The 16,430-nt window shown below is 36.2% G+C and overlaps 1 protein-coding gene across 1 annotated transcript; it reads left to right on the top strand.

Annotated features, from left to right (window-relative positions):
* Window positions 1-1,884: 1,884 nt before the first annotated feature.
* Window positions 1,885-5,335, top strand: LOC133531478 (zinc finger protein 271-like). The gene is made up of 4 exons (XM_061869727.1): window positions 1,885-2,162; window positions 3,636-3,905; window positions 4,525-4,614; window positions 5,245-5,335. The coding sequence occupies exons 1-4, from the start codon at window positions 2,047-2,049 to the stop codon at window positions 5,327-5,329; spliced, it is 561 nt and encodes a 186-aa protein (XP_061725711.1). The 5' UTR covers window positions 1,885-2,046; the 3' UTR covers window positions 5,330-5,335.
* The last annotated feature ends 11,095 nt before the right edge of the window (window positions 5,336-16,430 follow it).

The raw sequence follows: 16,430 nt of genomic DNA on the forward strand, positions 1-16,430 counted from the left end.
CGCCCGCGTCTGTCATCAGTGTTACTTACGTCACGGAATCGATCGCTCGCACATCGTCAACGCCAGTTAAATCCTATCCGCGTACTTGACTAGTAGCTTATCGTGATACTAACCTATGGATTCACGGACTAATATAAATGGTATGGTGCATGAACCTAACTAGTGTTTCGGTGAACTGTATGTGCCTGTGCTAACCGCTTGTGTTTAATACTAACTTAAATAATAATAACTTTTTAACTGTATTTCGAACATTACATATTGTTTATTAAGTGCGTGCATTATTATTTACGATCCACGTAGGTTTAACACCCACACTTGCATTCTTTCCATATTTTTTCACCATTCAAATCGTCCCTGGACCTAGAAATATTGCAATACCAAAATTAGCCAAATCGGTCCAGCCTTCCGCGAATTTAACGAAAAGTTATAAATAGCAGCGAGATCTTTACTTTACTTAGTGAAAATGTACCTACACATAAAAAAGCGCCACCTACAACGACGATTCGTATTTACTATCACGAATTTAAATTGTCAAAATAACAACCTGAACAAATTTAAAATGAAAGTTTCTTAATATCAACGATTGTTTAAAATGCATAACATCATCCCCATATAAAGCCTGTTGTGATCAAGAGAAATCAAAATAATATGATCCTAGCTAAACTATACGTGAAAAGTAATCCCATATTGTTTCCAGTGTTTGTTGGAACTACTAGCACATCATTTATCCGCACAATAAGGCATATTTCTTTTATTAAAGATATAATTTTAATACTTCTTACTACGACTGTGACAACGGGCCGCCATTTGCGAACTAAATAGCTCCGCGGCACAAAGTTGACGCCCCGCCCGCTTCGGCACAATATGTGTGGGGTCATTTTGCAGAGCTAGTTCGTCATCTATGTTTATTATCAATCGCTGGTTGCAAGTGTGTCAGACATAAATAATATTTCCAAATCTCTCCAGAGTAGTGCTAGAGTAGCTAAGAACCTAGGCGTTATTGACGGGAGTGAAGTGCGCTGTCTATGATTAGATTTATTTTCTCAAGTATTTTAGGTATTGTAGCGCCACCTATTTATGGTTTTTTGTCGCAAACTTTTTGGTATGGAGATTTTGTTCCTTGCCTCTACCTTTCATATTTAATATATTGGTATTTATTTTAATGGTGAGAGCGGAAATTTCTCTTGAAATGGCACCAATTCAGAATGTAAACCATAGAAATAGGATAGTAGCGAAGCGACTGACATGTCTCTGGGGGCCTACCGCGAAAACCGAAATTCGCAAATTGCGGGATCTTTCTCTTTTACTCTCACTAAGACGTAATTAGAGTGACAGAGAAAAATGCCCGCAATTGACGAATTTCGATTTCCCGGTAGCCGCCCTGATGTAAACAAACAAAATGGACGTTCCACAGACCACAAATAAAACAGACGACACGCGATTTTGGAATTATTTGAACACAGTGTTGCAAACCCGCGATTTTTCAAATTTGCCGCGTTTTTCTACTGACAAGATTTGCTTGACCAACTATATTTTAATACCAAAATAGTAGGAATACATGAAGTTAGCAACACATACACTGCGTTCAGATTCAGACTAAACTTGTGAGTATTGTATTCTTTGGGCTAAACCCCTCATTACTTCTTTTCTTCGAAGAAAATCTACTATGATCACGCTGATTAATCTCCAAATTAAAATATATAACTAAATAATATAAACATACTGTATAATTTTGGATTTGTATGACATTATTTTCAATTACATCTCAAACTTCTCAAAGTATCTGAACGGTATCCTTGTCAATGTCAACCATGTCAAAATGATAAATAAAAAAAGCATCATCATTTTCACTGTATTTTTCAAGAAATTAAGTATACTAGCCGTGTCTTATCCAGAATCATCAACACCTTGATGGAGCCATAACACGAAAAATTGATTGAAGGATATATAAATAGCAATAACCTAATTTTACCACATATTGTCTAAGTAATCTTAATAAGTTAATATCTAATAATAATTATACAGTGTTAGACTTGGATTTTCGTCATGAACTTTGAAAGTCCTGTATTGTTTCTTGAAGAGGTGTCTCCAGCTCAGATAGAGGTGGAAGTCGAAACAAGCGAAACTTTCCTGCTTGATCCGTTATTGGACCACAACTATAAGTATGTACGAAATTGTTTACCAGTGTGAAGTATGAAATCTAAGAAAATTGGTCTCAAGGTTCGAGGCTCCATAATAATAAGGGCTGATTTAGACGGCACGCAAACTCGCATGCGATTTTAGTTACATTGCGGACTATTGAGGTTACAACCAATTCGGCCGACCGAGCAAATACTGCAATGTAATTAAACTCGCGTGCGAGTTCTCGCACCGTCTAAATGGGCCCTTGTAATGTAATGTAATGTAATGTAAATAGCCTTTATTATTGAAGTCTTCAGGTATCACAATCAAGGTCAATGTTGTGAAACAAAATTAATGTAATTACATTAATTTTGTTTCACAACATTGACCTCAACTCGTCCTTTGACGTAGGTCTCCTCCATTTCTTTCCAATTATTTCTTTCCTTTGCTGTTTGCATCCATTTACCTCCTCCTATTCTACTCAGATCATCCGACTATCTAAACTTTTGTGGACCACTCTTTCTATTATTATATCTAGGGCACCACTCTACAAGGTCCTTTGTCCACTTATCTATGTTTTCTCTCATCATGTGGCCTGTCCAGCGCCACTTCTGTTGTTTTAGTTATTGTTTTTGATTTTTCCTTAATTATGGACAATTTGACTCTGTCTCTAAGTTTTATATTAAGTATGCTTCTTTCCATATGGTTTTGACACACATTAAGTTTTTGGTGCTGCTTTTTTGTAAGTCCCCAAGTTTGGCAACCATAAGTTATTATTGGTATTATACAACTATTGAAAACTTTAAATTTCTGTCCTGTAGGTATTTCTTTTGTCTTAAATACTTCTTTCAAAGACCAAAACTTTCTCCATGCATTTGTGGTTCTTTTCTCGAGTTCCTTATCCGTCTGGTCTTCAGGTGATATTATCTGCCCAAGGTATACATATTCATTGACATAGTCTATTTCCTTTCCATTCAGTATAATTTGCTTTTTAGTACTGTTCGTCATTAATTTTGTTTTTGACATATTCATAGAGAGGCCTACCAGTTTGCTTTGTGTGTCTAAATCTTCTAACATAGTTTTCAGCACTGAAGGGTTATCTGTTACCAGTATAAGGTCATCTGCGAACCGTAGGTGATTGAGTCTTCTCCCTTTAATATTGAGCCCAAAGTTTTCCCAATTCATGCGTCTAAAAATGGGCCCTTAGGGTTGTTATAATTATTCGGAACGCATATGGGACAATGGGGTGGTAACATAGCTTTAACTCATATAGGTATTTAAACAATGTGTTCAAACAGAGATGATTGTGACCATTTATATAAGTGGCAGCGCTTTTGATAGCCCAGACATTGCAAGTGTTAAGTAAACATCATAATTTCATGGAAGATTGATGTTTAAAATAACACTTGCGCCATTAATCGGCGCCTGCCCTTTGCAGCCTGCCGCCCTGGGCCATGGCTCCCTAGCCCTAGGGAAAATACGCCCCTGATTACCTTAACTTCCTCATATTGCAGCTTAACTGAACCGAGGCCACTATCTAAAATACCCAACAACGTCAAAATACGGGAGCTAAAAGCACTGTACCACTGCAGCATATGCGGCTATGCTACGCTAAAGAAGGATGCAATGCAGGCTCACTCGCTTACACACAAGAAGCCAGAGCAGCCGGTACCAAAGAGACAGTGCATTCCGTGCCCGAGCTGTAATGTTAAGGAAAAGTTAGAGAAGTGTCCAGAATGCAGTTATTATACTAAGAGGAAGGCGAGTTTGAAGATACATATGAGGTAAGTTCATTCGTGTGCAGACTTCCGGTTGAAGCGCCATCTTGATAGTCAAGGCTCGTGATTAATTTCTTCGTTTTTTATGCTCATTAATATTGTTTAAAGTGTAATATTGATAGCTGATTATATAGTAAACTAATGTGGTAGTGTGCAGAGAAGTGGGTCCACACAGTGCAAGCATACACGCGAGGCAATTTACTTGTGCACCAAACAGCAGGCAAACGCGCTGCTTCAGCCGAGGCACATCTGCACTGGCCGATTTGTGCGTGAGGAAATTGCGGCGCGGGTATGCTCGCTCTGTATGGACCCGTCTAATGGAGAATTAATCTTGAAACGCGTTTAAGCACCATTTGGGAGTTAACAGCCTGTAGTCCACATGCTACTTGTAGAGTCCAGCTATGTCTTTACAATAGTTACTAAAATCACCATACACTGTCTTGTACTAACTGTACAATTATAGTCTTATTTAGAGCTCCTAATACCTTGATACAGGCGAAATAGTTCCACTGGACTAGCCATAATTTTAAAAGAAATAATGAATCAATTTGTGGGCATAATTTTTAAATATGTCTGTATTTTCTTATCATTCTAAAATTAAATTCTACTTTCTTTCCTATTACAGCATTCATATGAAGGAAAAACCTTACAAGTGCACAGAGTGTGATCATCGTGTGAAAACTCTGAAGGAATTAATACAACACTTAAAAACCAGGTAAGACCATAATACACCTAAGAAACCAGGTAAGACCATAATACATCTAAGAAACCAGGTAAGACCATAATACACCTAAGAAACCAGGTAAGACCATAATACACCTAAGAAACCAGGTAAGACCATAATACACCTAAGAAACCAGGTAAAACCAGGCAATACCATAGTATTGAGTGTATTTAAATCTTAAAAACCAAAGATCTGGGTCAAAAACATGTATGTTTGACGCCAATGTCTGTCTGTTTGTGGAGTCGTGACTCTCAAAAGGATGGATCGATTTCGATGCGTTTTTTTACATGAAAGCGAGTTTCCTTGCGTTGGTTCTTAGATGAAACATTTTTGGTCAATCGAGACACTTGTGACATGTGTGTCAAGTGTTTTTACTCCCTAAAAATTACTTTTTTTTTCCCTCTGGCTTTTACTCCCTGCCAATTTGCACAGGGTGAATTCGCCAATGTCGGTGTTGACTTTCACACGTGAGGAGAATGTTCGGAATAATATTTTGAACTTGTGGAAGGACGTGGTATGAAAATTACTTAGCAAAACATTTATTCAGACGACAGCTGTCTCCAAAGCAATTTGAGAAACACTAAGTATAGTAGGGATTGAAAATTGTTTTGTGATTGACAGGTGTCATCTATGCAACTGTTCGACGAAGCGGAAGGGCGGCCTGGTGCGGCACTCGGTGCAATGTAGTATGAAATTAAATACGTAATTTGTATTACTCGTTTCATTTCATAGATGGTATTATCCTATAGATGTGCTATGCGTGTGCGCCCGTGAGGAACAGAATATACGCAATGCGACAAAATTAAAAACACGTTTTAACATTCCCGACTGTTCATGCCAAATGGTCAAGAATACAAAGCTCAACGTAATTTGAAAAAACCGGTCAAGAGCGAGTTCGTTTTACTCGCGCGACGAGGGTTCCGTACAAACTTTGAATTATCCATTATCTCGTGTATAAAGGCGAAAGACTTGAACAGAAGTACCTATACTAAGTATAATTTTGTACAGCGCCATCTATCGGCAAATTGTCTAACTAATTTGCACGATGCAACATACGTAATGTTGGTTTTTCGAGAAAAATTCTGTATCATGTGAACCGATTTCAAAAATTGATATTTTATTTGAAAAAAGGTATATTCAATGTAATGTCATAGAAATTTCAGGTGTAATAAACACGTAAAGTTGGTTAAATTGCAAACTGTAAACCGAAAGGTATTTTGTTAATTAAAAAAAAAGGTACCAAGATAGAGATCTGATTATATTTAACTTGTAAAATGTATAGTAATGTTAATATCATGTAAAAATTTCATAAGTTTTCGTCGGTAAACTTCGGAGATAAGGGGGGGACAGGTTTTTTTTTTTACATTTTCCTTCGTAAAACAATTTTTTTTTCTCTATAAAAAAGAGCTCAAATTGTACATTCCAAAACATTTTTTAGTTTTGGAATGTACAATTTGAGCTCTTTATAATGATACCCCACTTGACCTAGTCACTTAGACATTGAAATTTTGCTCCCTCTTTATATTGGGCATTTTCCATTTATAATAAAATAAAAAAATACTTTTAATGTGTCTCTTGTGTGTGTGTGTGTTTGTGTGTCTTGTGTGTGTGTGTGTGTGTGTGTGTGGCGTTCTCTCGTTTCGGAGGCCAAGATTCTTTTTGGATCGCTGAGCCAAAGTTAAGTTAGTTTAATGTGTCTGGGTTAGTGTTTTTCATAACTATACCAAATTTCAAATCGATAGCTTGTTCTTGAGATATTTACAGACAGACAGACGGACGGACGAACAGAGTCGCACCATAAGGGTTCCTTTTGTACCTTTTTGGTACAGAACCCTAAAAACAATCGGAAATGAACTGCGACTGGTAGTTAGTAGACATGCGCGAAACAGTGCTTCAAAAAGTAATGTGATATCACATCACTCATCACTCGAAACATAACCTAATACGGCATCGAGTGAATGATTGACTAACTCTAGACATGTGTAAGTAATGCTCGTAATATCACAAATGAGATATCCCTCGAACGCGTAATATGGCATTACGTATCACTCGGAGAAATCAACCATTACTTCAACCATCACTCATTACGCGAGCGCGAACGACCGGCCGAGGCGCGCGTAATGGATTCAATTCGATATAGATTGACGCGCCGATAGGAATGGTCAGTTCCAAGTCTATAGACAGTGCGCATAATGTATATTGCCACTTGTGATAGTGTCATGTTGGTTTGCCAAGCCATCATTACTTTGTTATCTCGCTCGCACTCGCACTCAGTGCTCGCTCGCTCTGCGATGCTTTCGGCTATCTTCGGATCGGTCCGCTCAGCCGATCGCGGTTGCGACAACTTAGTTGTCGCAAATTTCACTTATATTATATGATTTTCTGCATCTGTAATAGATTTAAAAAGGTCATGCGTCAGCATAATTAAATAGATCGATCGCCGATACGAGACATCATAAAGTCTCAAGAGTCCTGTAGATGCGCTGCGTAATGTAGGTGATAGCTGTAATGTGGCCATCTCCCGCGCCCGAGCGCTGTTCACGTTCGGGTTATGTTTCGAGTGATGAGTGATGTGATAACTCAGTGTAATATTACGTTTTCGAAATTGTGATGTGATATCACATTACTTTTTTAAGCACTGTTTTGCGCATGTCTGCCGTATGACATGGATTCGTCCCTGGGGTTCCACCGCGAAAATCGAAATTCGCAAATTGCGGGGATCTTTCTCTTTTGCTCTCACTAAGACGTAATTAGAGTGACAGATAAAAATGTCCGCAATTGACTAACTTCAATTTTCATGGTTATAGCCCATCGGCTCCTGTTCAAATCAGAAGGTCAAGGTAGGTCGGTAGTAGATAGGTAGGTGTTCAAGGTGGAACGTAGGTCGGTCACCCAGCGGCCATCTTTATTCGTCTCATGTACCTAAAGCCGTGGCGGCCCGGAAAGCAGAGCGAACTAGATACGTGTTAGTTATAAATGTAGGTATAAGTGCTCATACAGCTTGTTGAACGAAATAACCTGAAGGGTATACAATCACTGGAAAGTCCCCTTAGTTTGAAGGGTATCAGTTGAACGGCGACTTGACGGGAGAACTAAATGCTGGTGATAAAATAAAGTCCTAATAAAGTAGGTTCAAACAAATAAACAATTTTATCTATTTTATTAATGTGACACTGATTTTTACTTCCTTTAGTAAAGTATAATTTTTCACAATCCAGACGCGTATTCGCGTCTAACGAAAATCGCAAAGTAATCAAGTAGTAACAAAATATGCTATGTAAATTTTAAAATAATTATATTACGTTTTGATTAGTATAAAACTTCCTAGTATGTATAATTTTCTTGCAATTTACCCTTGATCATCTAGTCTGGACGGGCATTTACCTTGAACGGACTCGATAAATTTTTTTGTAAAGCCATATTATTTAATGTAGAAATAGTTTCATAATTTACTTTACAGTACATATGGTGCTACTTTCCCGCACCCGTGCGGGAATGAGCACTTTCTGTGCATATGTCAAAACTTTAAGGAGCCATAAGTACTGTAAAACGTTGTACGATACACGTGCGAACAGGTAATTCGCAACTCGTGTCGATTTAATACACTCCCTTCGGTCGTGTTTTAATTTATCGCCACTCGTTTCGTATTTCCTATTTTTCGCACTTGTATCTTAATGTACTATTTTCAACCACCGTTGCGAATCAAAGAATAACTGCGAGGCGATTTTGTGACTACTTTTTAGGGTTCCGTAGTCAACTAGGAACCCTTATAGTTTCGCCATGTCCGTCTGTCTGTCTGTCTGTCTGTCCGAGGCTTTGCTCCGTAGTCGTTAGTGCTAGAAAGCTGAAATTTGGCATGGCTATATAAATCAATAAAGCCGACAAAGTCGTACAATAAAATATAAAAAAATATTTTTTTAGGGTACCTCCCCTACACGTAAAGTGGGGGTGAACATTTTTTTTTGCTTCAACCCTACAGTGTGGGATATCGTTGGAAAGGTCTTTCAAAACTAATAGGGGTCTTCAACAAACATTTCTTGATAAAGTGAATATATTCGGAGATAATTGCTCCGAAAGAAAAATAAAATGTGTCCCCCCCCTCTAACTTTTGAACCATAGGTCCAAAAAATATGAAAAAAATCTTGGAAGTAGAGCTTAAGAAAGACATTAAATGAAAACTATAGCGGATATGATCAGTTTAGGTGTTTTTGAGTTATCGCAAAAAGTTTCCCCTTCATAGTAAAAAGACGTACACCCACAGTTCATCCCTAATCTACCATACTTTAAGCTCCAGTTTAGCTTATTGTGACGGAAGAGTAACTACGGAACCCTACTCTGAGCATGGCCCGACATGCTCTTAGCCGGTTTTTTTTTCTGTTAAAATAACAACCGTTATCGCATGTATAGATATTTTATACTGACATCACATTCAAAAATTTCCTTTACAGCTAAATGGCACATAAATAAAATAAAGGCTACTTGAACATAATCTGTGACAATATCGTTAGCTATTTTCCGCTAAGCACAGCGACATCTAGTGTTGAATTTGAGAAAAACTCATACAATCTTTCTGCCCAGTTTCTTGGTGCAATGTGTATTTGCATCTTACATTTTCCTAATGAGAGAGTGCGACGCAATGCGCATTGGACAGGTGAAATATAATATAGGAATTAATGTTGTTGAAAGCTTTAAAAAAAAAGTAATTGATGAGTTTCCTCAAATATAAAATTATAGTAAACACCCCTATAATGGAACAGGCACAAGTAATGGACAAATCCTGTAAAACAAGTATTTACCATCAGTTTAAAAACGCTTACAACATTTTACCATAAACAAGAGCCAAAGAGCTGCTTAAGTTTTATTTTTCATGGATATTTGTTAGTTTGAAAACGAATGACGCCATACATCCCATGACTGGAGTAAAAAACCATACTTTTAATTGGTTAGTAATATTGAAACCAATTGCATTAGCTTCATTAAATACATAGAAAACATAGACGACGAATTGGACATTCAACTTTTAAAGCATAAAGCGGTACGAATTTTATAGATGTCAGTGAAATATCAAAAATACTCCAATTTTTCTCTTAGATGTTCCATGATTGCCGTTAACATACGCATTTTTAGACGCAAGTTTCATATTTTTAGTTTTTGTGCTGAAATTGAAAAAAAAGCCCGTTTTAGACCTATGTTCGTGATTTTTTTTCTATAGAGCCAAAGTCAAAAAACCAGGATTCGAATCGATGAAGTCACTAGAGAAAATTCTTTACATTGCTAATAAATTTTTTGACAACCGTATCTAAAAAACGGTACGATTTTTAAATAGTTTACTCCGTTCTCTGAACCTACACCACCTTAAGGCAATCAGGGCCAGACTCTGCTTACGGGTGTCAGGGCCAGTGACTCGCATGTGAGTCCTGAATAAATTCTAATTATATATATAAATATCATATAAGCTAACAACCATTTTTAAAAGGTATATTACGATAAAATTATAAACACATTTTTTTTAATGAAAACTGGGTCTATTACTATCAGTGCAATATAGTAAATATACTGAAATTATAGATACAGCATTGCAAGCAAACAGTATAATAATTGAGCCTATATACGTCCCACTGCTGGACACAGGCCTTCTCTCATGCGCGAGAGGGCTTGGGCTATAGTCCCAACCATGTCCCCACGCTAGCCCAATGCGGATTGGGGACTTCACATACACCTTTGAATTTCTTCGCAGATGTATGTATCCGAAACCTGCCCACCCCCTCGGTCGCTCAGAAGTTATTGACATGGCTCAAGGTATGGGTCACCGTGGCCTGGCGCTACTTATACAAACTACATATGTCTACGAAGCAGGCAGTTATACGTTTTAGTTAAAAACGCTTTGTATGTGGCCATGAATGGGTTAAGAGGAAAGAGGACGGCCGCTCCTCCATACAAACGTAGTCCCCATTTTCCTCTCTGGATATTGACATAGGTCTGCCCCTACGTTTGTCTTTTTTCGATTTTTTGATTATTTGAAAAAATTAGGAGCGAAAAACAGATTTAATACAAATTTTTAAATGCTCCTAACTCGTATAATAATTAAAAATACGAACGTGGGGCATAGCTGTGATTGACATACAAGAAATTGTGTTAAAATATTTTCAGAGACGAAAATGAGGACTAAGTTTGTATGATAAGGCGATTGCGCACGGGTCCTTCAATTTCGTGTTCATATTGGACTGAAGCTGCGGGCTACGGGCGTCTGTTGACGTCTTTGGCGTTAACGGTTAAAGAAAACAACTCTTATATTAAAATACTGTTTATTTACAAAATTACTTGTACAAAATGTAATCCATGCAGAGTATTACATATGTCTATTCTATAACTAGGCAACATTGCCCATTGAATGAGGGTAACTTTGCCATGCGGGCAAAGTATTTATGCCAGAATTACTAAGTATGTGTACTGCTTTTGTTACATAAAAAAAATTGAGACAATACCTTAATGTTGTGGTCAAGTTGCCTTCGAAGCAGCTACATAGTAAAGAAAAAATGCTTTCCACATAGATTTTGGTACATTGACCGCCTATTGCTATCTCTATTGCACGCGCATTATGTATATTGCTGTCAAGTTCGCACAATGACATTAACAACCGACATCATGGGCGGGACAGCAATATAATTTTAATATTCGCGTGCAATAGAGATAGCAACAGGTGGGCATTGTACAAACATCTATGTGTAAAGCATCTCTGCTTTAGCTACATGTTTATATAGCTCTAGGTTTTCAATATATTTCAAGAATGACAGTTATTTTTGACAGGTAACTTTTCAGAAGTTTTTTTTACAGTTATGTATATTTCACTTTATGTGTGGTGTTTATCAGTCAATAGACGTAAGGCACGTCTACACAGGCGTTACTTATGCTATTACATAAATACAGGCATTATATTGCTTGAATATAGACACACCTTTGAACGCCACGTCTATCGTGTGCAGCGCGTCATCATGAACCTAGTCGGAATGCACGAAGGTTGAAATTGGACTGCAGCCCGCGCGCGTCAATTGACGTCTTTGGCGGCCAAAGGTTTAAAAATAGATTTCATGAAACAAATTCTATAAAATCATAAATAGTTTGATCCATGCGACAACTTATTATTAAAATGGCTCATACTAAATATATACAGGTTTAAACTTAGCTAAAATCATATCTAAAATTATTTTATTTACAAGATCTGTCGTTCATTTAGATTTAGGTAATACAATTGTGATATTGATGATATACGTGGTAATAGGTCCAAGACTTACATAGCTTATAGATGTCATGTGCCGTTTTATTCCCACTGGTTACCACCAAGTTACAACTGAGTAAAATAATTCCCAGTCCACCACTTTGGTGAGAAGTGAGAAAAAACTTCTCAATTATAACAACTTGTTGGTAACTAGTGGGAATAACCCGTTTTTTACATCGCAATTGTATTGCCTAAATGAACGACGTGTTTTTAAACTTCTAACCCGCATTTTGAGAGCGTCTGTAAGTCTTTTTTAATGTTATACTTAGTCGGAGTCCTGTCTATTATATATATATATATATATAATAGACAGGATTTGACGCTTATAGTATGCACTGCCAACGTTTTCGTAGCGCTACGCTCGTAGCCGATCCCAGCGTTTTCCCGCTTTGTAAAGAAAAGCGACTACGAACAGAGAACCAGCCGAGCAGGTACACGAGACTGGGTGTTAAATACAGTGATTTGTTATATCTGATAATAGTCTGAAGGGTAGGTCATACCGAACAGATTTTGAAATCGCGAAAAAATGTGCTATTCCATAGAATTTGACATTCTGAATCATATGATTCGCCGAAACGTATGAGAGCTAATTTTTGTGGGTTTTTCAGTACGTACAATATGTATACTCTGTATCTTTAGGTATTTAAATAAAAGTAAACGTAATCTACCCTCAAATGGCTCCTTAAGCCAGTTGAGGGTGGATGAAAACATTAAATGATCAAATAATGTAGCTTAAAGTCAGGTCGTTCAATGACAGATCCAGGTTGTTTTGTATTTGGTTGGTTAACCAATAAATGTTATAACTACCCGAAAATGTACAAATTGTTTGTTTACTTTTATTTAAATACCTGAAGATACAGAGTATACATATTCACCCCTCAGCGTATGGGCAGACATAAGTAACATACTGAATATTCAAGCTTATGCTACCGGTTAAACGGTAGGTCTTAGATTCATATATGTAACGGTCAATTCATAATTGTCAAAAGTATATTCTTACAGAACGCCAACTATAATTAGCAAGGCTCAACATACAACAAAAGTATATGTTAGAGCTTGGAACAATATAAAAATGTTTGCGAAAAAAATACTAGGTTTTATTTCATTTTCAATACTTGTCACTTGGTAAAAATAAGTCTTAATATAATCTCAATAATTACAATATAGAAAAACTAAATAGTGGTAGTTTTGTACATATTATTGTTTCTGTATGTAAAAAATACACCAAATTTGAATTTTCATGATTGTTGTTTTTTTATAACTTTCATATTTTTAGGTAATCTTCACTTTCATAATTATAAACAGTTTTCTACATTAACCAATTTAGTGTTTATAATACATTCATTCAAATATTTTCAGTTAATGACGATTCGTGTAAAAATAATAAAGTATTGTTTTTTTTTTGTTTTTCACTGGTGCAACATATTTTCCTGTATGATATAGAAATAATAAGTAGATTAAATAAAACTTACCTATTTAAATCTAGTGATATTTCTAAAATGGTCGTGGAACATAATACTGTTTTGGTTTTGGTCTCTACTGCGAAGACTTAAGCTCTAGTATTGTAATATAATACTAAGTAAATGCGTGTAATTCAATACTGTTACCAAAGATTCATTGATTTTATAAGATGTGTAAAGCTATAGTTAGTAGCAAATAGCCACGATGGAATGCCGGGTGTGGACTAAAGAATGGTTTAAACGCGTTCCGAGATTAATTCTTTATTTGCTGCACACTTCCACATTAGTTTACTGCAAATTTACCGATCAATAATATAACACTTGAAACAACAATATCTGGGAGACCGAGCTTTGTTCTTCGAAAACATATGAAAACTCAAAAATGTGAGTTTTCCCATAGAAAGGTCTAGCTAGATCGATTTTTCGCCCCAGAAAACCCCCATTTAGCAAATTTCATCGAAATCGTTAGTCGTTTCAGAGATCCCCGAAATATATAATAATTGCTCGTTTATAGGTATAAGATATATATATTATTAAACAACATTAATGCGCAATAAACAATAAAAAATATTCTCGACATGACTTCGCCATTTTGAAGTTCGAACAAAAAACCGTCATGTTTTGTGGTACCTAACTGAATTGTCAAACGTCAACTTTTGACAGAGTGACCATATAATGTGGTACTGCGCCTACATGGTTGTCAAATATTAAGCATTTTTCTTAGACTTTACACATCTTATACATTCAATGAATCTTTGCTGATATAAGCTGCTTATGTTAGTTATCAAAAATACCTATACAATAATACAATACATTTGAGAGGTTGGATACATCGGAATTATCATAAGTACCGTAAACGCGGATTATTATAGCCCTAAAGGGTAACATTGCCCACTCATAATAATCTATTCTTATTTTAACAATTATTCATTTCATAGTATTTTTAATTTCTTAAATTATTTTCATATTTTTTCCTTCGAAACAGATTTTATTTGTAATAAACGTTACCCATTTGAGCTAAAACAGCCCGCGTTAAAGTTCCTTTAAGAGTGGCAACTTGGCCCCAAACTAGCGGAATTAACACACACAATCAAATCACTATTTAACTTTACATCACTGAACTATATGTAAAAGTACAATACACATACGACTACTACATGTATGATATACGAGTACAAGGCATTTATCATAAGAAGCCTGAGGAATGTTGTCATTTTACATCGAAGGCACATTGTAGTATTTAGAAGGAACGCAGACTTTGCATCATAGTACATATATATACTTGTGTTTGTAACTGAATTGTTATTATATTTGATCTTTGTTATATTTAATTTTTATAAGTGAGAACCTGTATTTGGCTCTGTATTTCTATTATATCTTATAGAGATGTTTAAAGCTGTTGGTTTTCCATGTATGTAATAAAAATAAATATTTTGTGATCATATCAAAATCATTGCATAGCTGAAGTTACTAAATTGATGAAGTGCTCAAAATTATCAGTCCAAAATCTTGTTATCTGGAATTTTATAACCCTTTGAACGCCGCGCCTATCATTTGCGGCGCGACATTATCGGAATGCACAAAAGGGGGTTATTCCCTCTAGTTACCACCAAGTTGTTACCAGTGGTAACTACTGGGATTATTATTTCCCACTTTTTACCACTGGTATTACTGGGAAAAAAATCCCACTAGTTACCACCGACTCGGTTTGGTGGTAACTACTAGTACCTCATTTCTATTTCTATGATATCACTCCAACTTTGCCCACCAGAATGTTCTATTTTCTACAAATTCTGCCTTTCTTCACACAAAAAGTGCCTTTAAGTATAATAAATATTTCAAAATGTTACAAGTTTCACAATGCTAAGGCAATCTTACTACACCTAGGTTCCTACATAGTTCAAAAAATATACAAATAATGTCTACCATGCATTTCTAGGTCAGCCGCGCTTTGATATTATTGACTCGTGCGAGATTATTCACTCTGCTATTGAAGTGAGCAAAGTAAGTCCAGTATTCCCTTTTACTATTATTTAGTTATCCGCGACCACGCCCAGTGAACAGTCAAGTGTAAAAATATGGTTGTACACATCTTACTCAAAAATATGTCCCATAGCATCTTATTCCAGTGTAATAAGAGCGTAGCACCATATTTATGAGACGATTCTCTCGATACATATTTTTGCAGCTGACTGAACATGCGTCGAAGCGTTGAGAATAAAGGTAACAAAATAAGTTTGCGATAGATCCGGTTTAAAATGTTTTAAAAACGCGAAGTTTGAAATGTTATATCTAATTAGCAATCAGGGTACATTGAAAACGCTTCAATTTATCAAATCTTTGTAACTTTGATGTAACATTGGTTGCCTTTGTCATAGAGAAATAAGTAAGTAAGGTAAAAATACGAGTGCTCGACGCTGCACTAGTACTCGACATGGGCACTTTATGTCAAAGTGACAAGGATTAAGTTAGTTTACAGAAAAATCTTCGCTGTTCAAATTTAACCTATATTTCCATGAAATAAAGTGCCCATGTCGGTGACTAGTGCAGCGTCGAGCACTAGTACTTCTACCTTATAGAGTGCTCACTCTTACCAAAACGCTTATTATTTTCTTAGTCGACATCTAGCGTCAAGTAGCGGATTTATTAGTACTGCTACTTGACAATAGATGTCGCGACGAACGAAAAGTCTAATGCTCAACAATATTCAGATAATATTAAAACCGGATTAACCGGAAGTCTTTTTATAACTCCTTTTACTATTAGTAGTAAATTGTTCAACAATACAAGTTTCATTATTAAATTATAGAAACGGGAATTAATCGCGTATTGAGTTTTAAATTTACCTATTTTATTTGTCGGAGGTAAATTTAATAACGTGTAAAAATCCAGAAAGTTTATATCAATACAGTTTTCGTCAGTCGTAACACTGGTGACATCTAGTGTCAAGCAGCGGTACTGATAAATCCACTACTTGACGCTAGATGTCGACTACGAAAATAATAAGCTTTATGGTAACAAAACTGAGCTGGAGTCAGCATTCTATGCCTATTTCTCTATTCCTTCATCAA

The sequence above is a fragment of the Cydia pomonella genome, chromosome 25 (assembly GCF_033807575.1).
Source record: "Cydia pomonella isolate Wapato2018A chromosome 25, ilCydPomo1, whole genome shotgun sequence".
Taxonomy (NCBI): domain Eukaryota; kingdom Metazoa; phylum Arthropoda; class Insecta; order Lepidoptera; family Tortricidae; genus Cydia; species Cydia pomonella.